General features: G+C 31.4%; 1 protein-coding gene across 1 annotated transcript in view; it reads right to left on the reverse strand.

The window, feature by feature from the left end:
* Positions 1-3197: 3197 nt before the first annotated feature.
* The window catches only part of LOC147078505 (opioid-binding protein/cell adhesion molecule-like), a 439789-nt gene continuing 417892 nt past the window's right edge, over positions 3198-25094 (reverse strand). Inside the window, exons 9-10 of the mRNA XM_085957293.1 lie at positions 16668-16850; positions 3198-3659 (exon numbers count right to left, since the gene is read on the reverse strand). Coding sequence (XP_085813419.1) covers positions 3328-3659; positions 16668-16850 — 515 coding nt within the window. The 3' untranslated portion in view covers positions 3198-3327. The remainder of the gene's footprint in view (positions 3660-16667; positions 16851-25094) is intronic.

Raw genomic sequence — 25094 nt, forward strand, 5'->3', positions numbered from 1 at the left:
TACATATTGTCTGAACATTAACGCTCCTTTCACATTATACGGTTTTGGCAAAAAATCGAACGGCGACGTTCTTTTAGTGGCGTGAAGAAGAGGATGGCCCTTTACACATTACACGGCGACAATTAAAAACCGAAACGGTGCCGTATAGTAGCCGTCCGTTGTGGTGTACGTGACCTAATGCACGCTTTCACATTAGTCGGTTTTAAATCGTACGGTCAGCACAACACTGAACCACAAACTGAGCTTGTGACAGGAAAAAAACCGTGCATAAACCGTATAGTGTGAATAGAGCATGAACTTGTTGACGATTCGGATTTTTAGCGTTCGATTTTTTTATACGGTTAAAACCGTATAGTGTGAAATAAGGGTAATGTTATGGGTGGGGTATGTTGGGTTGTAAATTCTTTCGAATACAGTTTACTAAATTCCGTTGTAAAATAAGATTATATGCGGTTGGGAATGTACTCTGTGCGTCTGGAAAATTTACATGGATATGGCATGGATCAAATAATAATTCGACCGAATGACTTATAAAATAATAGCAAAAACTTTTGTAAAGAAATCTTTCAAAAAATGCTGATGCACGGTGATTTGTAGAATTCAGACAGCGCCAAGTTCCACACCAGCAGCCGACAATGATGATGATAAAAAATTCATTAATAGTTTATTGGAAAATAATAAATACTTCCGATTTTTTCAAAAACCAGTTTAATAATTTGATTTCTCATATTTTTACATTTCGTGTGAAAAGAATGAACATGATTTTTTGCACTTGTAAGAAATCAACATAAAATCTTATATCATTGGAATGTATAATATAATATTTTAAATGGCGTTATTTAATAAGATTATGTAACACAATATTTATAAAATTTTCATATCATTATAATATTTTTTTATATTTATCCACACACTCGTCGATATTAAAAATGTTTTAAGTAGCTAACATTGAAATTCTTATATTTTGTTAACATTATTGTTAAAAACATTCAGAAATATTAATAAACAAAATAATTTAATTTTCAATATTCCTTTATAGAAGTTTACAGTTGACTTTTTTCATTAATTTATTCATTAATATTTCTAAATTCCTGAAGACGATTATCTTTACTTACAACAAGCAGTTGAATCTTAAATCGAACAATATATTATTTGTTTTTGAAACAATATTGAAAAAAAGACTGGGCCTTAATCTTTTTGTAATTCAACTTAAAAATCCAACGAAATATTTTTAAAATATTTACAAATTATTTGTAAGTATACAAGGACATAATATGTACGTTTATGGCAAAATGTTGACATAAAGCAATATCAAGCTTACACAGTTGTAGAAAATTCACGTATTTTATATATATTTATATATATATATATTTAAGACCTATAAAAGGTAATTATATATTTTTTGGTGTAGGTTCTATTATATTATATTAATGAAAGGTCATACCCATTGGCCCATTAGAAGTAAAATAAACTAAATAAAATCACTTAATTGTAATAATAATCCTACGAAATATTATTACGTAATAACTATATTGTAATTTTAAATACAATTTAGGTCTCAAAATGTAGATGAAGAAATAAAAAGATTTAAACTGAAAATGGTTTTTTTTTGTTGTATAGACTACTTATTAGGTTTGCTAATCAAAAAGGGTGTAGGGTACCTATATTATGACGCAAATCAATTGTTTATCGAGTTAAATTGCTTTAAATGTCATATTTAGGTTTCAAAAAGTGCGTCAGCAAGAGTTGTTACGTGACGAAGTTACAACGGACGGTGAAAAATAAACATAACTACGAATACAATTATTTTTTTATGTCTTTATGGCTTAGCAAACTGGAAGTATTATCATGATTTTTTAAAAATATCATTTCGATTCGTTGGAAAATTAAACTGACCCATTATAGTTATGTTGATTAGAACGTGTAATGTAAAATTAATATTATTTGTTATGGGTAGTAATTAACTTTACCGATGTAATCTTAATCAGGAAATAAACATATTTCATTTATTTACCTCAAGATCAGGGTAAAATTAAATAAAAATAAAAATTATTTTTTACATTTATAAACAAAATTTAAAAAAGTAAGATACGTAGAAACAGTACAATACACTGATTACACTGAATGCATTATTTGATGTTTTATTTATACATTCTTTATAATAATTATATTGAAATATTACAAGTAATTAGAAAATTCTTGTTGGTGTAATCAAATAAAAATTACATTGTTTGAGATCTGTAATACATCATAACTAAAGTACACTTCATAGTCTATATTATACATATACAAAACTATGTATAAATTAAAGAAGTGTTTAAACAAAAAAAATACATATGTTATCAGCTAATTATATTATTTTAACGCAGGCAAAATATGTATTCAATGTTTGGTTCAAAATTTAAAAATCATCGAAGAAAAATTAATACAGCAATATTAAATTAGTAAGGGTCTTTTAAAGAATTTTTAATTCATCAAAGTATGTATGAAGTAAATATAATCAAACTATATTTACTTATTTATAAATAATAAGCTAATTAATATTACGGCTAAATAATTAAATTCTGTGAAGTTCGTAGAAATAATATAGTATATTATTTTATAAATAGTTATATACAAAAACTTACTAATAACTTAATAGAATGATTTTTATTCAATAATAACTCTTCATAAAATCAACTAATTTATTAATCACCTGGAATTTGTAATATAAAAAAAAATAGGTACGTAAGTTTCATAAAATGATTTTTTTGGTGTCTCTATTTGAATGGTCAAATAATTTTATTCATATATTGAACACACCAAATCAATAAATATTATTGAGTAAAATATAATGCAAGTATTACTGATTAAAATAAAAAAATAATATTTATTGAAAATTTAATTGAAGAATTAGTAGCATGAAAAGTAACTGTGTTTTTTTTAAAATAATAAATCGTTAGTTTATATGGAAAGCGTTTTCCGTTGTTTTTAACACATTTTTTTAAATTTATAAAATAAGTATATAACAATATATTGAAACTCTAGAGAAAATATTAGAGTATGCTAGGATAGAGTATATGAATAATAGTATTTAACATAAAATAAGGGTGCAAAGTAAGCGGAAGGTATTAGAAAAAAAATTAAATTTGGAGTGATGAAGACGTTCATACAGAATTTAAATACATTCGTAAATCATAAAGGTATACTTAGACAGATTTAATATAAGCGAGACATTGTAGGTATGCGGATATTTGAAATATCCCAAAGCATTTGTTTTATAATGAAGGTTGTTATGTGCCCGGCAAAATGTAATTAAAACTCATAGTTATAAAACATAAAAAAACATTAACATCTCCCATTTTGTAATGTGTTTACGCGGGAAATTTCCTCCAGAAGTGATGGGCTGTCAGTTGCATCTCTCGATTGTTTTCTCTTGTTTCCGGCAGGCTGATTTAAAATTCCCGCCAAGAGCGCGACCGTTGACAGCAGAATGGTGGACGCCAGAAGCGCTGATGGCTGCTGAGATGAAGCCGCTCCGAAAACACTGTGGGGCTGGAGGCGAAGAGTGTGGCATCTCAGGGTCGCTGAGGGGAGTGAGAAACCAGCGGGATTTTGTGCCATGGCTCGCACTACGTAGGGCATGTTTTGTTGTAATCCGGTGAGAAGGAATGTAGCACCTATAAACAATCAAAGAAAAACATACTGAATATTAAATAATTGTAATGCGTGATTCTGTCGTTTTTATCTAAATGAAATATGATAATATTCTCGAAACAAATGTTTTTGTTTTTTATTTGAAGCATCGGGAATGTAAGAGTTGGTAGTTAGACACCGTTTCATACCGCAGTGAGTATTATTGTGCGGTGCAAATTTTCGTGAATATTGTTTGTCGATGGTGGCGGATCCGGTACTTTCAGTAACGTAAATAATAAACAAGAGAGAAACAATCCCAAATAGGTCGGGACTCAGTTCTATTGAAACTGCGACACTGTTCGCTGTATATGAAAGCGCACATTAGAACATGTACACCGAGACCCTAGCGGTGGACGGTCGGTGACCGAAACTGTAAAGGTATGTGCTACCGAAAATCACTGCTATCGCTTGACGAAAAATGATCGCGCGAAGTTATAACGTGCGATAATATTTTATGCGTATGAGACGGGGATAACTGGCTTCTTGGCAAGAAAATATCATTTGTCTATTTGAAAGTAACACATATTTTAAAATTGGTAAACCCTTTCTTATTTTCATCCCAAAGGTTCATCGAATGGCTCAAAATAATATAAAAAAATGGTTTTAAATCCCCACACTTTCCCAATAAAAAAAACCTGATAATATTTACACAATTGTAATTTATTTATTCACCAAATTATTGTCGCTTGTTCACATTTAAAAAAAATAATAACGGTATCTTCGCTTTTTCCTATAAGGTGGTTAAGAGGATTAATGACATTGAATATTTTTTCTAGTGTTCTTGTGTTTGTTGATTAGTAATTCGTGAGGTGTTCCATCGCTTCTTTTATAGTATTTGGCAGTCGTTGATAGCATGCCACACACTTTGAGATATGTAGTAGCCGTCACAGGGGCAGCAGTAATCGTCCCTCAATTTAAATCTTTTTAGATAGGCTCGCAGTGCTCCGTGACCTGATGATATCTGTGTAAGTTTGTGTGATGTTTTTTTATGTTCCTAGCAAGAGTGATGGCAGAGATTATGTTTGAAATAAATTTCTGCGTTATTGATCCTCTAGCGATGTTGTGTATCTGTTGTTCCATAGGTTGAATGTCTTTTGTTTAGCATATTTTTATCAGTTTCCTTGTTTCCGGCTATGCCTGTATGACTTCTGGTTCAGAAAAATCTAGGGTTTGTTCTTATCATTCGCAGCTGTGTTGATGGTGTTGAAATATCTCATACTAGTGGATTTGTGGATGACTGGTTTTGGAGATCTATTAGACTGATCCACTCGAGAGATTATATCTGATAACCAATATTTCTGCTTGGAAAACAGTGCAGTAGCTTTCGAGCTTATTATAGTGTATATTATAGTGCTTTGCTTGTTATAGAGTTAGAGGTGACAGTAATTATTACAGTATATAAAGTGATACGTAAAATTTTGGTCGGCAAAGTGGTCATATTTATTACGAAGAGATGGCCGGTAAAAAATATGTTTTTTTTTCAATGTGTGTTTGAACTGATGTAATATCCCAATGGATTAGGCGAAAGGCCTACAGCTACCCACTTATCTAAAGTTTGTTAATGATAAAATCACTCACATGACATTATATTTTATTAGTATGAAACAAATGTTAAAAAAAACATTAATTTGATACAATAGATTTTTAATAAAATTCATAATGGTTAATATGAAGCGCGCACGGTAGTCTAGTTGATAGAGTGGCCGTCTTTGTATAATGAGCCATGGGTCGCGGATTCAAATCCACGATTGGTAAAAAATGCAAGTTGTTTTTTTTTTCCAATGGGTTGGTTGAATAAAGGCTATGCCTCGAAAAAATCAGATAATATAACCTTTACTCTGGCAAAGGCCGCTGAGGATTTAACATTGTAAGGTTATTTACTCGATAAAGTTTACTACGTGTTGTATAATTAATAGTTGTCCTGTGGTGAATACCAATTAATGCACAGCGACAGAATTTTTTTTATGACATTACAAATATCGGAAATTATGAATGTTAATAAATAGTAGAGATATATGAGATATAATAGAGAAGTATGTAAGATTGTTAGAAATTATATAGATAGCCATGTTTTATGTTGATATATTGAAATAAATACAAAGGAAAAAATATTTTCGCACGGAAAATTTTATTAAAATATAAATGAACTCTTCAATATTACAATAAAGCTCTTTCCTCCTTTGTGAAAATTTTTCCTTTCTAAAAAAATATATAGTTAGCCTGGTCTATGAAGGAATAGTTTTTTCTATGAAATTAATACAATTTTATTTATTTAAAATGTTGTGCTCAAAAATATGAAAAAATGATGTCCAAGATTGTGAATACACTTTCTTACAAAAAGAAAATAATAAATGTGTACTTGATAGTCTGTGTATTTTAAACTCCTAAAGAACACTTCTGGGGAAATTCAATTTAAGATTTTTTAGGCCCTCGATGTTAACGGGTTTACGGCTTTATGGTTATGGAGATTTCAGATTTCTATTATGAATATATTCAAAGTTATAACTTATTTAATAAAATGCACTTAGTTCACACTGGCGCCGAGGTATAGATTTTGATTGTCAATGTTTGAGTATCTATATAATATAATTATTAGAACGTCGAAAATTATAATTGATTTAAAGATAAAGACGTTGAAAAAAACCTTTTCTATTATACTGGTCTAACTATATTAAAGGCATAAGTAGGTCATTTCGCATTGCAGACTTATTTGTCAAAAAAACTAAACTATTTCACCTGCATCTGTCGACAACAGAAAATTTAGTAGGCATATCAAGAAAATGTTAGATCCACTTATGTACATTATTACGTGTGCAGATATAACCAAGTTAACATCTGAAACTTAATTTGATATACATAGATTATAGGTATTGTTTTTATTAATTACTTGATCGGTTCACCTTTTCGAAAACGAAATTTGTTCGACTTGTACCGGAATAAAAACATTAACATTATAAAGCAAATGTGCCTATATTATTGCAGGTGGTTAGTCAGATCGAGTAAATTATTGTACCCACATAGATAGGCAGTAAAATACACCGAGCCATCATTACTTAAAACAGCGCTGTCCAACTGGCGGCCCGCGGACAACATGTGGCCCACCAAAATTTGTTTGCAGCTCGCGAGCTATACAGCAAATTTTTCATCAAACATTGAAGAGAGAATTACCCATCATACATTAAAATATGAAAACATTTCATTATAAAACTAAAATATTAAAAATACTTTTTCAAAACAAAGAAATATACTGCCTAATTTTTCTAGCTTGAAATAAACATAAATTTGTTGATGAGAATTAAAATATTGCGTTAGTTAGAAATGTTCAAACTTTTGGATATAGAAAAATACCCAAAAATTAGAGATTTTGTACTTCAAATCATTTTTATGTTCGGAAGTACATATTATATCTACGAGGGTGACTTCTCTGACATGAAATACATAAAATCAAAATATAGAAACAGCTTGAAGGACTCCACGCTTGAAAATATAATTAGACTTGCCACAACAAATGTTGATATTGACATAAAAGATTTTTTTGCTCAACAACTAAGGCCACAATGCTCCCATTAAATAACTACGTACGTATAAGTATAATCTTTGTTTTGTAAACGTAATTAATTTATTATGAATAAAAAATTTACAAAAAAAAATTAAATAACTTAATAATATTATTGTTTTTATTATTTCTAGTTATGTGTTATTTTTGATTTTTTTTTGTATAAAAAATAGCTTTTGAATTGACATTGATTGACTTTTCATTTACCTATCCTCTTTGGCCCCGAAATGTTTGCTAAAGAAAAAATGGCCCGCGGCCTAAAAGAAGTTGGACAGCACTGGGTTAGATTATTAATAATACCATCTTCACCATACCAGAAATCAGTTAATTCTAAACTATTTTTTTATTCAACAAAAAATAATTTATTTAATTATTAGCTAGTGCAAGTACCTATGTTAAAATTAAAGTGTCGAGAGATCCGGACGTCGACTAAGCAATCACGTTGAGAACTTTGGTACCTTGATTCCAACAATCAAAATCCCAATTACCAAACAGTTTTTTAAACGCTTCAGCTTTATGAACTGCTTTATGGCTTAATTAGTTAAACACATGGATGTGGACTCGAAACTTGTCAGGCATCGTATTTTTTTCTAATATGTATATATCTGAGGTATTTTAGCAGAGTAATTAGTAAAGGATCTAAAATGAAACCTAAAGCAAGATTAGATTGAGATAATATTATTAATATTTATTTTATTTATTTCTAATAAAAAATCACAATATGTATACATAATTACCGTTCTGACACAGTATTCCATAATATAATATTATTAAATTCGAAAAACTAAACTTTGGCGTAGAAACGTGATATTATATTCAGAAAGTTTATCGTGGAAATCATTTTGACTTTGGATATTATTATGTCATTTGTGTATACCAACCCAAAACTATATGGTAGATTATTACGATATATTATTTTTTTGGGGAAAACCGTATTTTTTCATCGCATCTAAAGTTCCTTAACCCTCCGGGGAGCCGTTTGTATTTGAATGCGTTGAAAGAGCGTTTATCATTGGAAAATGAAAGTAATATTAACTTCATAAAGAGTTCGCTCAGAAATAGGGAACATGACAGGCGCTGTCACGGCGAATGTTAATGAGTTTTGTTCGTGTCAAAAAGATGGAATCTGAAAAAATCGCAGCCAGCCCCACCGAGGTTTTTTTCTAATTAATTAAATTGTTAAGTCATACGCCGTGGAACGAATAGGCTTTCATTCAAATTTAAATTTAGTTCCGTCAACAGAAACCCTTTTTTTAGCACGCGAAATATATATATATCGCCGTCCTGGAACCAGATTGTTGTATAATATGAAACATTATAGTTTTAAGATAATTAAGTCAAAAGATTATAACGTCACTAGGGATTCCAATCCCGGGATCCCGAGTTATTTTCGATACCTATGAATCCCGGAATTGATACACATAATCCCGAAACTTTAGGGATTGATTTTTATATCAATTTTTATGAAAAATAAAATAAAACGAAAATATAACAGAAAAATACTTTTAATAACAAATAACTACATTAAAAATAAACTGAGTTTGAATGAAGTTTGATTTATACCCATGTGTAAGTTGCCGATTTATTTTATTTTTTCACATACATTAATAGAAATGAGAAAGATTGGAAAAAAACAATGCTTCGCACTATTAACAAAGTAATTCCACCATGATCTCTTACGTTTTACGGCAGTTTCATATTTGGCTGACTAATTAGATTTATGAAGCAGAAAGGCCATAAGTACACCATGATTTGCTTTACTACTTTAAATATCGCTAACCCATTCATTAAGTCTTTACTATCAGAAACAGTAATCTCATATTAAATTCACATCATTATTTATATTACAATCATTTACTCAATTAAACTTATATATTTCCAAGATTGAACATATACAATATTAACAATAAATGTCTTAAATAGTATAAATTATACTAGATTTATTTTTGACCGATTTTATCAATGTTATTTGTAAATATAAAAATTTTATATTAAGGGGGGACATGCTCGTCGAAGGTCAAAATTGAGTTTTTATTGTATTTTCAAAACATGATCCTGGACACTCCTTAAACGTTGTAGATGATCTATTTATATAATTTTGAAGCCTTATTATCCTTTATAGTTATTTTAAATATTTGATGACTGCATAAAGTATTTTTATTACATAAAATAGTATTCTTTTAAACCTCTCGCTCAAATGTTTTAGAATATAGTCATATTTCGGTACATAACTGTGCAGTGGTGTTAAGATTTTTTACATTTATTAATTTTTAAACGCACTTATAAAACCATTAGCATAATTTATTACCAGATAATTTTTGTAAAATATTCACGATAAAAAATTATATTGATAATCTCTGTGATCCCAAATTTGACAAGAATTAGGCATTTTATTATTCAAAAAATCGGCAAGATTAACACATTTGAAGATGATTCTAAAGATACTTATTATAAGCTATGTCTTTGACCATTCAAGTGTGATAAACATCTTATGAATAATGATTGCTTTATAATAATTATTGACCTAAGAATAAGGTAGTGTTTTTTTGAAATACGCCATTTCTTTTGTCATTCCCCAGTGGTTAAGCTACAACATACGGCCGTAGCCATAAATTGACAAACTATAATTGAAGTAGGAAGTAAAATGATATTGACGCGCGTGTTTGAACATGTACCGTTTAAAAAAAAATAAAAAAAAATTCAGTTAGGTACATGTTCAAACACGCGCGTTAACATAATTTTACTCCCTACTTTAATTATAGTTTGTCATTTTATGGCTACGGCCGTATGTTGTAGCTTAACCACTAGGGAATGACAAAAGAAATGGCGTATTTCAAAAAAACACTACCTTATTCTTAGGTCAATAATTATTATAAAGCAATCATTATTCATAAGATTTTTATCACACTTGAATAGTCAAAGACATAGCTTATAATAAGTATCTTTAGAATTATCTTCAAACGTGTTAATTTTGCCGATTTTTTGAATAATAAAATGCCTAATTCTTGTCAAATTTGGGATCACAGAGATTATCAAAATAATTTTTTATCGTGAATATTTTACAAAAATTATCTGGTAATAAATTATACTAATAGTTTTATAAATGCGTTTAAAAATTAATAAATGTAAAAAAATCTTAACACCACTGCACAGTTATGTACCGAAATATGACTATATTCTAAAACATTACAGCGAGAGGTTTAAAATAATACTATTTTATGTAACAAAAATACTTCATGCAGTCATCAAATGTTTAAAATAACTATAAAGGATAATAAGGCTTCAAAATTATATAAATAGATTATCTACAACGTTTAAGGAGTGTCCAGGATCATGGTTTGAAAATACAATAAAAACTCAATTTTGACCTTCGACGAGCATGTCCCCCCTTAACAATGGAAAAAAATGCCAATGCCGGGATTGTCAAATTATAATCCCGGGATCAGAATTTTGGCTCGGGATTGGAATCCCTAAACGTCACTATACCATACCATAAAACATAGAATAGAGTAATTAGTAGAGGTAGAGAAATTTGGTAAAACAAAAACGAGAGCGAAAAAAGAGCCCAGAAGCTACACTAAAAGAACTGAGTATGACATTTGTGTAGATATAGCCAAGTTAAAATTTTTGTTTAGTTCAGTATTAAGCTCCGAAAAAACTGTAGTAATTATTTCACTACAGATTACTCAAGTGCATATGTACGTATAATATTATTAACAATAAGACCGTATTTTTTGTAAATAACTCTATAGTATATTAGATACGACAGTATACAATATTGTACTTTGATGATTTAATAGTTATATAAATAGGACAATTGATTAAAAACTGCATTTTTTCGAGCTATTACGGTCTGATATAATATTATATACAAGGTGTATTCAAATCGAACGGGTTAATAGCTCCGTCTATCTTGGATAACACAATATGTCTATTGACGTATGTATGATGAGATTGCTCGCAGACCCAAACTGGAATAGAGCGCATTTAGGCGCCTAAGGTTTAGGCACCCGGCGTGTCAAAAATGACATTAAACCTGCTGGATCAACGCGTCACCAAATACGGCAGATATACGTGGCAGTCAATAACTGAGGATATAAAGAATGCAAGGCTTTAATCCAGCAGTGGATCGATCCTTACTGATGGTGATGAATGTGATGAGATGGTACATGGGAAATGAATAGCTAACGGACACTATTTGCTAAAGGTAAATTAGTAACACAAAAGTAGTCTTGTGATCTTTTAAGTGGCGATTCATTTGAGTAGACTTGGTGGCAATTCTACAATATATTAGTGTGGTTTAGTATTTCTTACATTAGTGTATTGAACCATGACAGATATTAACTAATTTACAACCGCCATATTTGACGAGTGTTTAAACATTACATTTCAGTTTTATTCCAATTCAAAATTTATTTATTTAAAAATTTATTAGAGAACATGACAAATTACAAATTCAAAGCGTTCAAAATATGACACAAAAATATAGAAAATGAGTGTCAGTAGGTACTTTTTAAATAAAAGACAGGGTATGAAGAGTAAAAAAAGTACATGAAAGTACATACCTACACTGAGTTTAGTAAATAGTATGTAATAATTACAAGATAAAAAGAACTTTTTATATACAACGTTTTTAAATTTTCTGTTGAATTATTATGCTCAATATGCTCAAACTTGTACTTGATATGAAGTTAATAAAAAACAAACAAACAAATAAATATATAATACTGAAATGTAATTTTGACATTTCATTTTGATTTCCATAGTAACGCACGTATATATTAATAATTTAGTTACTAGGACCACCCCCTTAGCAACCAATAATAGTCTTTTACTTTTTACGGATTTTTCTGAAATAACTTTCCATACAAAACAGAATTAACTGAAAATGAATTCAATTCTACTTAAAGATGGCTAAAAGTATTAAAAGAATGCATTGGCATCGTGTTCTGATATATTCTAAAAGTTTCAAATGTCTAGCTAGTCAGGAAGTTGGTTAAAAATTGATTGCAAGATTTATACTGGACAAACAACCATCGGACAAACAAGAATACGAGCTAATAAAAACGTTGTAAAAATATATAAAACAACGTCAACCTACATTCACCTTCACGTAGATAAGTGAACTATATCAATATCCGAAGCAATTTTAATGAACATGGTTATTGCCTTCCAAATTGTAGGTACATATGATATTATATACAATTTTACGATTCATCTTCATATTCTAAGTATTTTGAGCCAATAAAAAACATTTTTTTTTCACTACTAGTCCTAACGTCTTTTGATTTAGCATATTCGATATTCAATATTGTATTTTATATATAAATATGACAATATTTGTTTCTTGCATAAGGTGGAATGATTTGCAACGTGAAAGGTTTAGATTCTGCTAATTCTGTTCTAATAAAGTTATTTCGTTAAGAGTATACCAGATACAAATAGCTAGGAGCTTTTTAGATTGTGAAACGCAATATATATTTTTATATCATAGATGAGTCTAATAAACGCGTCTAATGTATGTTGTAAATTACAGTACAGTGCCTAAATGCATTCTTATATAATATATTATAGTATGTAGGTACTGAGCGGTTATGAAAATTCTTTCGGTATCTATTTATGTTAAGCAAAAATTAGAAGAAAATGTCGTATATAAAAAGCCAGTTAATTAAAACTGTCCACCTGTAGTTTTTTTCGGTTTGATTTTTATTGACATTGCTATTAACGTTTATAAGGGCGTTTATAAGTATCTTCCAAAATGACTTTCATTGTATCTTAAGCATAAATTAGTTTTCCACCAATGTATGCTACCTGTGCTTACGTATGCATGTAAAACATGATCCCTCAATCGAAAAATTTATGAGTAGCGTAGCACAACATAACATAGGAAGGTGTATGTTGGGCATAACGCGGAAAAACCACAAAATAAACCAAAGGTTAATGAGGTAGATAATAGTATGCGATAACGAATAAAATGACAACGGTTATAATGAGTGGGCAACCACACTAAACGACCACAGGGATGCCTTACACCCGTTGGATATACAAACTAATAATATACGTGGCAGCTGATCAACAATGGCTGATGATAATATGTATATATTTTTGCATGTTTTTTTCCTAACGTGTGATATTTCATTCATGTAGACTAACCTTAGCATAAGACGAGATAATGCAGAGATAGTTTTGATAAATCACAAGTCTTTGATAAATTGATAGAGGGATAAATTTATGAGAGAAGTTGAACATACGAATTGGACAATCAACTGTGCTGGTCGCTTTGTGTGACAAGATGAATCTGGTTCAAAGGTTATCCGATAAAATGACACGTTTTATCAATATTGTGCACTTTGATTATTATTTATTGTAAACAATAAATGAAAAAAAACGTGTTGCACAATTAATTCCTATATTTTTTTTAAGAAAATACAGACAGCTAGTGAAATGACCTCAGAACAAAATGTTCATTATACAGTTGTTGTGACTGCGCCTTTAGTAGTGTTGGTTGTAAATTGTTGACATTGGGTAGCATATAATTATTATTGTATAATAACCAAATAATAAAAAAGCTCAAAAACATATCCGTAAATGACGTATGACTATCTAGAACAAAATTAAAACATATAACTAATTACATAATTGGATAACACCTCAGAAACATAGAAAACATATTGAAAATTATACGATGTCGGGCGAGACTCAAACCTGCATCCATCGTGATGTGCTAATGTGTTTAGAGCTACCCCAGTCTGACCTAATTACGATGCTTCTTAAACTGCGTTAATATTGGTAATCGGGTTTTGATTCCTAGATTTGACAACTTGATTCCTAGACGACGCCAGGATCTCTAAAAAAATACAAAAAATTTCTAGTAGGTTTTTGAGGTGTTTTCAAATTATATATTATATTCAATAAAAAATGTTACATTCTTAAATATTATGCATTATTCGTTGAAAAAAATAGTTTATTCGTTAAGTAGGTAATTGAAACGGAAATAATGTCTTCCAATCAACCAGTTAACGGAAATATATAAATTTTCTGTAAGGCGGAGCATACGAGGGCCTTAAAAAAACAGCAGTCTCTATTTTCGCAATATGTTGGCTAATCATTAAAAATGTCTTACATCTTTCTTATAGGTTTAACTTATGAACAAAGTATTTTGAAATGTTGTTTGTATACTAATAATATAAAATGTTATATTAGTTTTTTCAGAAATTATAGCCATAAGAAAGCTGTAAGAGATTTTTAATGACTCGCCAACGTATTGCAAAAATGGAGACTGCCGTTTTTGTTTCCGGAGCCCTCATAATATATTTATATATGTATTTCACTTACGTGAGTTAAGTTTAGGTACATCGTTACATAAATTATTTTAGAACTTAGTTCATTCGTAGTACTTCTAGACTAAGACTTATACTTTTTTATGAAGTGTTTGTTTACGCTACTAATTACCTTGTTATTGTATCATTGTTAAGAATTTACACATTCCTTTGTTTTTTTACCCCCATGTCACAAAGTGAACGTCTTATATTTATTACTCGATAAGTATAGAAAATAAATAAATTTGAATTTGAATATGGTCCTCAAAATCAGATTATTGAAAATTTTGAAGCTTAATAGTATATTTTTTATAACTATAGTTTATTTCAATTTTATTAAACTCGTATAAGCTAATAAGTTTAGTACAAATATACAATTATGTTTATTGAATCGAATATTATCGATATATGTATTTGGCCTAGTCGTGGGATATGAACTCGTGACCCACGTAAAAGGTGACCGGTTCTAGTATCTATTTCACAGGGCAAAGATCAATTTAGTGAATGTGAAACTATCATGTACCTATATTAACATGTCGAGTTAAATGACCCAGTGGGGTCTTGTCCTGGGTATAATAAGGCACTGTAAAAAAACTGTGCGTTGTAAAGACACGCAGCAGAAGTAAAACTTTTTGTTTTGGCCGCAATTCTTAAATACAGGGCGGCTCTAGTGGTGCAGTGCGTAAGGCGCTCGCCTTCCACCTGAGAGTTCTGGGCTCGATCACGGTGATGACACAATATTTATGTGTTTTTCTCAAAGCCTGGGTGTTTGTGATTGTTCAAAATTACTAACAACCACGTTGTAAGAAAAAGCAAAGACATGGTTATTAATAATTAAAAAAAAAAAATCATAAATACGTCCGTAGTTTAGAAGTAACACGCGTAGTATGTTAATGTGATTCGCATTTGGGTTAGAAATACAATTGGAATAAAATATACTGACATCTGTTAATAACTAGCCCAAATTGATACTTAATTATAATTTATCTACAATAATATTAAATTTGTTTTCTATATTCCGTTATTTATTTTATTGAAAATGAATTGGTAGGAAAATCAAATGCATAAAAATACCTCTAACGCAATGATGTAATAGCGTATCGGCAACTTTCGCGTCTGCTAATATTAAGGTCTAAAACTTTTTCCGTGACCCTGCCTGAAATTTTTATTTAGTTCACTTCATTTTTCAATTCAATCATAATGATAATATACAGAGTAGACACATTTAACTTTAAGCGCCCCAGTGGTGTTAAAGTATTTATAGAGCTTGAGATTTTTCGATACTTTCAATTTCTCAAGATCCGAGAATTATTGTTTTCTCGACAAAAGGAGATTGGTTTTTTGTTTTATAGAGAATTCTCGAGATTCTCAAGAAATTGAAATAATTGCGAAATTACCGCTTCACGCCATTTTTAATCTAAAAAAATATTACGTACAATTTTTCAATCGAGAAGTTCCTTTCCTAATGAAAGTCGAAGTCACGGGAGATTTAAAAATGCTCGATCAGAACAATTGGAGAGTGTCGGCACTGGATCGTCCAGGATGGAGGAAGTTTTTAAAGGAGGCCAAGACCCGCTAAGGGTTGTAGTGCCATACATTATGATGATTGAAAGTCGATACCATTTTTTAGATCTTTCGGCCAATTTTTTACCGTGAAATCTAAGAAAATCCGTTTAAATTTCGGTTGCGGTCTGCAGTGACAATTTTTTTCGAGAATCTCGTTGATAATTTCTCGAGAAATGATAATTCTCAAAATTTGGGAAATATAATTTCTCGAGATTGGCTTTTTATGATTTCTTGAAAATTTTCGAGACAACATTTGTCGATCACAATCTTTAGTTCAGAATAATAACTATTATATCATTAACAATGGCGGTTTCCATCATAGATCATCGGGATTTAATAAATCGGGGGTTTTGTATACCGGGCTTGGGTGATTAACTTTAAAAATAATATGTGAATAAGTCGATCCAGATTTTTCTTTTTCCACGGACCCATAATATGTACTTAGTTGTACTTAGGAGTAACAATGGTAAGTATTTTTCATTAAATAGCTTAGCTCCTAAGCTAAAGTTAGTGATAAAACTAATATACGTAGTCTGAAATGTCATATTTACCATCTTCGATGCCAAAGTCTATCTGCGTCGCGTTAACCCAGAGAGGTTCGTCGATTTCTTCGAAAACTTCGGTCGCTGGAGAGGTGAAGTCGGTGACTTCGTTCGATTGGCCTTCCTCAGAAGTTCCTTTGGGTACTTCGTTGACTATTGTCGGCGGAGCTAGCATGTATTGGAATCTGTACCCTGTAAAATGCAACACACTCAGTATTAACCATAAATCCAATAATTTCCACATTGATGATTGCTAGTATATAGATACTACATTGCTTTAATTATTAGATTATAATGATCCAAAACCCATGTAGGTATATTCGAATAGTATCAATGATTTTTCACTGTACAATAACTAATTTTACAAAATTTTAGCACACTTTATTTTGAGGGACCTGATAAAGCATGTCCTTAGAAAAACGTAAGAAGACTTGTGATCAACAGTGAATCTTAGAACCACCTTGACCAGAATGCTACCACTCTCATTAAAAGTACACGGACCAAGAATAAGTATGTATTATTATGTTTCATTGGTACGCATATTAAGTACTTAATAGTATGTAGGAACGGAAATACCTAAGAAACCTTTAATATATACTTATTTGTGACACTAAGAATGATTTTCATATATACATATTTTGAGGTTCAAGGTGACATCGTATTCCTGAATTATTATTAAACGTGATATGTAGAAAAATAAGTATGTACTTAAGATAGGCACACAAACGCGTTTAATATTTTGTTGATTTTCAATTTGGCGACGGAAATCTGACTTTTTTGCACAGTTGAGATTTAGCCGAATAAAAAAATATATACGATAAAATGACACGCGAGATGAAATAAATTGTAGCACATACCTATACGATTTATATATAAAAAATATAATATGTATTTTCTGCGTCTAATGCTATAATGTTTGCTTTTACGCGGGGCGGAATATGTCAGCCCAAAATGCGTGAGCTCATTTTGTTCATGTCACGACGTACTTATTGTGTTTTCAGGCAGCTATGGAATTTAAATAAATTTATAAATGATATAAAATCCGCTAAAAAACTGGGATACAAGTCTTTTTCTACCATTCCTCGATCGACAACACAGTTTCAGCTGTTTAATAAAATATTTCTCAAGATATAACTACTCATAATAAGAAATACTACTTTAATTTTATTATCTTACTGTTTATAATTTTCCGTTTCCAGATACTCCGCCATAGCATTAATGAGTGTCAGTGCCTCCATATGAACAGAAAATTCCTTAGAAAAAGCGTGCAGGTGTCAACAATATGATAATTAAGTTAGCATTCACTTTCAATTTTACAAATTACTGATAAGTCGATAACTATTTCGGTTATAACACCAGCATTATGTTTAAAAAAACGACCTCTCAACGTTCGACGTATAAAAATTCATAATTAGATGGGGTGGGTTATCTCTTTTTCTCTCGCCTTGGGACTTTTCAAAAATAATACATACCTACTATGTAACTTTTAACCCGTATTAATTTAAAACAATAATTTATTTACTTCCTACAGGTTATTTAATATTGTTTCCGGGAATACACACCTTAAATTATTACGTTTATAAATAATATAATTAAACCCACATTACGTACGGGTAAATTATCAAATTGGACTCACTTGGCAAATATTATATTAATTATACTGAATTTCATACTAAACAAAAAGGCGAAGCTTGGATAATGAAATTTTCATTTATTGTTTTAGCATTATTATTAATAGTCTTGATAATGATATTATAAAATAGCTATAGCCTAATAAAATAACCTGTAGAGCTTAGTGCTCAGAGATTTGGATTTATTTGAACTCGCGCATGTGTGACTATTAAATATATTATACATTTTGTTATATATCGTGGAGGACGGTGGTACTCTTTAACTTGTATGTATTCTGAAGCTATTTGTCAAGAAGCCTTACAAAATGAATCGCAGGCTTTATATTCAATGGGAATTAAGAGTGTACGGTATGGCGATGATACGGATTGCTTAAATGATTTACGTCAAATGGTAGAAAAGTTAGTGAGATCAGTAACTCATATGCCAACATATATTATGTATAGACATCTCCATCAACTCATTATCTAAATGAATATGTCAGACAATGGCATTGCTCCACCGAACTGTTCCGGGTAATAAAACAATGCCCGCCATGATAGTGGTTAACATTTGATAGATGATTGCACGGGAAGAAGGATTATCATCCAGCGTACGTAACATAATGCAAAGGTATACTTCAGCTGAGGCACGGTCTGAAAAGATCGTGACTACGCGACGCGCAGATTGTGCAAACGACGCGTGAGTAACAAAACATAATTTGTCATAAAAATTCAACATGCGTCTATTTAATGTTTTGTTTATTGTTATTTATGTGATAATAATAATATATTCATTGACATGTTTTGTTTTTAGAGTAAATACGTAACATTTTTAGTCATATTTATACGATTTAATTCGTCCGACGCCATCACAAAACAAATTGACATGCGAACAGGTCGACTATCCCTCTCCGACTGGCAACGCATGAAAAATTACGTCCCACCTATTGCTAAAAAATATTTTACGTTTCACTGAAGTACGAGGGTGGGTCAATAAGTCCTTAGAAAAGCCGACAGGTGGCGCGACTAGTACTGTAAGCGGTTTGTTTTCATGCAGCGGCACTACCGATTCAGTATGCTGCGAAGTTTCAATCAGATTGGTCGGGTTGTTATGTGTTTCTCGTACATTTAAAAAAAAATTGGCTTGTGGAAAATGGAAAAATGGAAAATGGAGAAAATTGAGTTTAGAGCTGTTATTAAACATTTTAATATAAAAGGGTTAACAGCAAAGGAAATAAAAAATGAGTTGGATTTAGTTCACGGCATATCTGCTCCTTCACTTGCAACTATTTATTACTGGTTAAATGAATTTAAACGTGGTCGTACATCAACAAAGGATGAACCACGCTCAGGACGTCCTGTAGAGGTGACTACACCAGAAATGATCAATAAAATCCACGATATGGTGTTAAGTGACCGAAGATTAAAGTTGAGTGAGATAATTGAGGTTACAGGGATCTCAAAAGGTAGCGTCATTTCTATTTTACATGACAAATTGGGCATGAAAAATATTTCTGCAAGATGGGTGCCGCGTTTGCTCACAGTCGACAATAAACGCAATAGGGTGGTGGCCTCTAAAGCCCTGTTGTCGCTCATGCAACGCAATCCGGATGAATTTTTTCGTCGCTTTGTGACTGTAGATGAAACATGGATACACCACTATACTCCCGAGACGAAAGAACAGTCAAAGCAGTGGATTGCGAAGGCAAACCATGTCCAAAGAAGGCGAAAATCGTGAAATCAGCTGGTAAGGTTATGGCTACTGTATTTTGGGATGCACGTGAAATTATTTTCGTTGACTATTTGGAAAAAGGAAAAACAATAACAGGGGATTATTATGCATCTTTATTGGACCAGCTAAAAAACAAAATTGAAGAAAAACGGCCTCATTTAAACAGGAAAAAAATCCTCTTTCATCAGGACAATGCCCGTGTTCACACATGTTTACGATCAATGGCTAAAATTGAAGAATTGAAGTTCGAATTGGTCGACCACCCACCGTATTCGCCAGATTTAGCCCCCAGTGACTTTTTCCTTTTCCCAAACTTAAAAAAATGGCTAAGTGGACAACGTTTTTTTTCAAATGAAGAAGTCATCGATCGGACAAATGCTTATTTTGAGGACCTTCCGAAAACTTATTTTTCTGACGGTTTAAAAAAAATTGAGAAACGTCTAACCAAGTGTATTGAGCTCCAAGGATATTATGTTGAGAAATAAAAAAAAAATACAAAAATAAAAACTGTTTTAATGCTTTTTTCTAAGGAATTATTGACCCACTCTCGTATGATGCTCTTAAGTCAACGAATCGCTTGTATATGAAACGTGATTTTTTTGGTCAATACGTATTATAATTGTTGATTTGATGGATTTTAAATTAAAAATGTATATTATTTTAATATTTTTTATTAATAAAAGATATTGATCGAATTAAACTAAGTCGATAAAACAAGTTGAAAAAAGCCAACACAAGCAAAAAAGAAGAGCTCAGGCGCAGATATCGCCAACATAATATGCCTTGAATTCTTAAATTCATAGGATTGATATATCATCATCATCATCATCAGCCTGAATCTATCCACTGCTGGATAAAGGCCTCTTCAAGTTGCTTCCACTTCTCTCGGTCATGTGCATTGCGTTGCCACGTACTTCCGCAGAACTTTATCATTTCATCGATCCAGCGGCCTCTAGGTCTACCTTGTGGACGTTTTGTACTTCTTGGATACCACTGGATGACTAGATTTGTCCAACGATTGTCTCTTCTTCGAGCTATGTGTCCAGCCCATCTCCATTTAAGGCTTTTAATAAACTCTATTACATCGCAAACCCTTGTCTGCTTCCTTATCCACTCATTCCTCTTTTTGTCCTTTCGCGTTATGCCCAGCATGCACCTCTCCATACCACGTTGTGCTACTCTAAGTTTCTGGATCTCTCTTTTACTTAGGGTCCATGTTTCACACGCATATGTCATCACGGGAAGCACACACTGGTTGAACACTTTGCGCTTTAGGCACAGTGGAAGGTCACTTTTGAAGACATTATTCAGGCGGCCAAAAGCACTCCAGCCTAGCTTTACTCTGCGAACAATTTCATCAAATATACATCCATCTATAGATACTTGTTGTCCCAGATAGATGTAGCTTTTCACCTGTTCGAGCTGAGTGCCATTGATGAGGATCTCTTTTTGGCCTGCAAAGCAGTTGAACATGACTTTCGTCTTTGTTACATTTATTTTCAAACCTACTTTGTTGCTTACTTCAGCGAGTTCCTGCATTCTGCTTTGGAGGTCTTCTGGAATTTTCTCGCAAGACTCAGAAGACCTCCAAATTGATATATATTGTATAATATTATTAATTAAATTCGACTTAAATGTGACGTTTAACGCATGTCGCATATTGCAGTCATCGGAATATACAATAATTTATTACAAATGCATACGTAGGTTATTTAAACAAAGCAACAGACTTGAAACTACCAAAATACGGGCTGCCATTTTGTTTTCGGGGCTGCCAACAAAAAAAAAACCATGTTACCAATACATTCATTTGATTCCTGTCTTCAACATTATTAATACATACATAATGCGTATAATATGATCCCTTATATATCTAGAATACAAATTCGTTGGAGTCGACAGTTGATTAATTATCATTTAAGACAGTGTCACTGTGTCACCAGAGTAAATTAACACATCTTTGTAAAATTAGTGATCCATATAATACGTCCGCGAAATTCGATTGAGGCTAACAAAACAAAGAATAAGCGATGACAAAGAGTAGAGCGAAAAATGCTTTGTATTGCGCTTAATTTAATTTGTAAAGAGAAACTCTGATAAATGAGAGCTTTCAATTAAAAGCCTCACCCTGCCCTGCGAGAGAGCGCCAAAAAACCTAATCGTCATCATAATCTTCAATCATTATCCATCTTCCCAAGTGCTGGATACTTACCCACGGCACTTCAAATATCTTCTCTTCTTATATTAATATGGTTTTAAACATTTTTACATCACGCCCTTTTAATAAAGAAAAACATTTTTGAGCTTATTTTTATCAACACTGTGAAAGCGTTAGCTTTTACAACCAAAGCCCAGGCCAGTTAGGCCTTGATACGAAACTGTAAACGTAAATGGTAGTGCTATTTATTGCTCATACTTCAAATGCAGAAAGTTTGTAGAAAATGATGATTGTTGCATATTGAAATAGATAATAATCATCATCGCCAGCCTGGGTCAGTCCACTACTGAATGAAGGCCTCTCTTAGATGCCTCCACTCTTCTCAGTCCCTAGTGATTCGTTGCTACGTACATCCACCGATCTTTATAAGTTTGTATATCCAGCTGGTTTTAAGGCATCCCTGTGTTCGTTTGCTAGTCCATTGCCATTTCATCTGCCTAGTGACCTTTATCCCATTGCTTAATATTGACTGCTTCATTATCTGTTTGTTTCTTTTGTGGTCTTTCCGTGTTATGCCCAACAAACATGTTGGTCAAATGGTAATGATTTGAATGAAATATCTAATCAAAAATCATCGTTTATTGCAAACGGGGTACCGCACCGTATTCGAAGATAATCAATAACTAGCACGACCATTCCTGCCTGAATATAATTGGCATTGACTACTCAACAGGCAATAAGTCAAAATGATAGTAGTATACTAGTAGAGAAACAGTAGTATCTAGTAGCCATGAAACGATCATAAAAACAAACAGGCTTTGAGAAAACCACTTAATCAGCAAGAATAGAACCCAATGAGAAAGTGTGGATTTACTGGAGACATCGTACGATAAAATACGAAAGATATAATTTAATACGTTTTTCTGATAATTTACATTTTAAAATATTTTAATTAATTAATATGTACATATCTAAAAACATTAAAAATAAAAATATGTATATTTAAAATTTTATTAAAATGTTGTTTGTTGTAGTTTATTTTTGAATAATTCAAACATTTAATGTATTTTATGTTTAATTTTTAATTTTCTGAAATATACAAATGAGTATAATATGTAAATTAAAAAAAAATAATCTTTGGTATTGCGACCATAAAACTTTAAAATTATCCGTTCTTAAATTGTTTTAAATGACGTGCGTTTTATTAATTACATTCTATCGATAGATACAATTAGTAGTACTACTGTAGCACTGTACTTAGCCTTAATGCAAAAAAAATAATTAAAGGTTTCACACATACATTCTATTAGAAATTGGCATATACATAATTAATAAATGTAATCAGTATTTGGGAATGATGAAGTGGAAGAAAAGGAAGATACAAGAATAAATAAATACACTGACAAAAATAACAGAGTGATGTTATAATCGCGAGTATGGATGTATTATTGAACTGACGGGCGATGTACCGACATGTTAATATAACCGAGAGACTAGACTCGAGATGAGTAGTGCGCCGAGTGATGGAGTGGAGTGACGATATATGGACTGTCCTTGCTATTTATACAAATAATGCAGTTTGTACATTACAAGATACATTGTCACAATTAAATAAATCACAATATACCCTATTGATCTAGTTATGATTGAGGAAATGCTGGAAATATAAAAAAAATGGTTTTAGGTGTATTATAATAATTTTGAAATACGCACTAATAAAACTAGACTAATAGAACAACATATTTTGAAGTAGGTAATCGTTGTTTCTAATAACACGTAATTTTATTCAAAATTAAAGGTGAATTAAATATTTAAATTATTTATTTAGATTAATTGTAAATTTAGTGATAATTGAAATCATTTAATTGTTTTTAAAAGGACCTGAATCAAACATAATACCCCGTTTACACGTGCATGGATTTACTGCTGAGAGTATGTATTATTGTGGCCACAACAAGAAAATGCACGTCTAAACACGTATTGTCATGCGAGTTACAAGATTGCATGTATGAATCAAAAAAGTTCTGAAGCTTCTGATTTTCATGCGACAGTTGGAATTTTTTCGATCTCCGCTTGCGCAGTAGAACGATAGTGGCGAACCTGCCGGCAAAAAAACTACACTGCGGAGAGACTCATTTTGAGATTGACCGATTTTTACGACCTGTCAAATAGTACTATAAAATGACAACATCGCGCCTCGCTTACTCTTGAAGATTGAGATTGGGGAGACAGTCAGCACTTTTACGTGTAAACAGTGATTCGCACGATAGTTTAAAATACACACTATTGCTGTCAAGAAATCCATGCACATGTACAGGCACTATAATTATCTTTATACATAATTTGTTTTGAACTATAACAGTAACAATTTTATATGTCACACAAGCTATCAAATATAGATTATTGTTTTGCGTCTACAATTATAGTATGTATATACATAACAAATTGTCACTGAACTGTTGCGCCTAGAATTGGGTAATCGAAAGCCCACTAATTTTTATTTCGAGTAAATCATGACGGTTTAATTTTGTCATAGACCACAGGTATTCGAAAAAAAGTATATATAATTATTTATGTCACATGCTGTTTTCTTATTAAAAATCAGTTTTGTAAAATTAATTCTGTTATAATTAATTATTGATGAATAAAATCATTTCAAAGATTGAGAAGTGTTGCGCTGCGAAGAATTTCCCATTTTCTTTTTGTTATTTCTTTCAATGTTCTTGAATTCCTCTTATAATTGTCGTGATCTATTATTTTACTTCCCCCTGCGTTAAACGCCGGTCCATTATCATTTCAGCTTTTTAGTTGGGTAATGATAACAAATTACGCTTTCGTTTTTGCCACCGCTCGCTCGCTGGCTTTTATATTTTCCCTTGTCGGATAGTATTTTGTTCCCTTTTTTCAATATTTTTTTCCATTCATCAATGTTTCCC

Source organism: Rhyacophila brunnea, unplaced genomic scaffold (assembly GCF_057557595.1).
Source record: "Rhyacophila brunnea isolate RB1 unplaced genomic scaffold, BYU_Rbru_1.0 scaffold_11, whole genome shotgun sequence".
NCBI classification, from domain to species: Eukaryota; Metazoa; Arthropoda; class Insecta; order Trichoptera; family Rhyacophilidae; genus Rhyacophila; species Rhyacophila brunnea.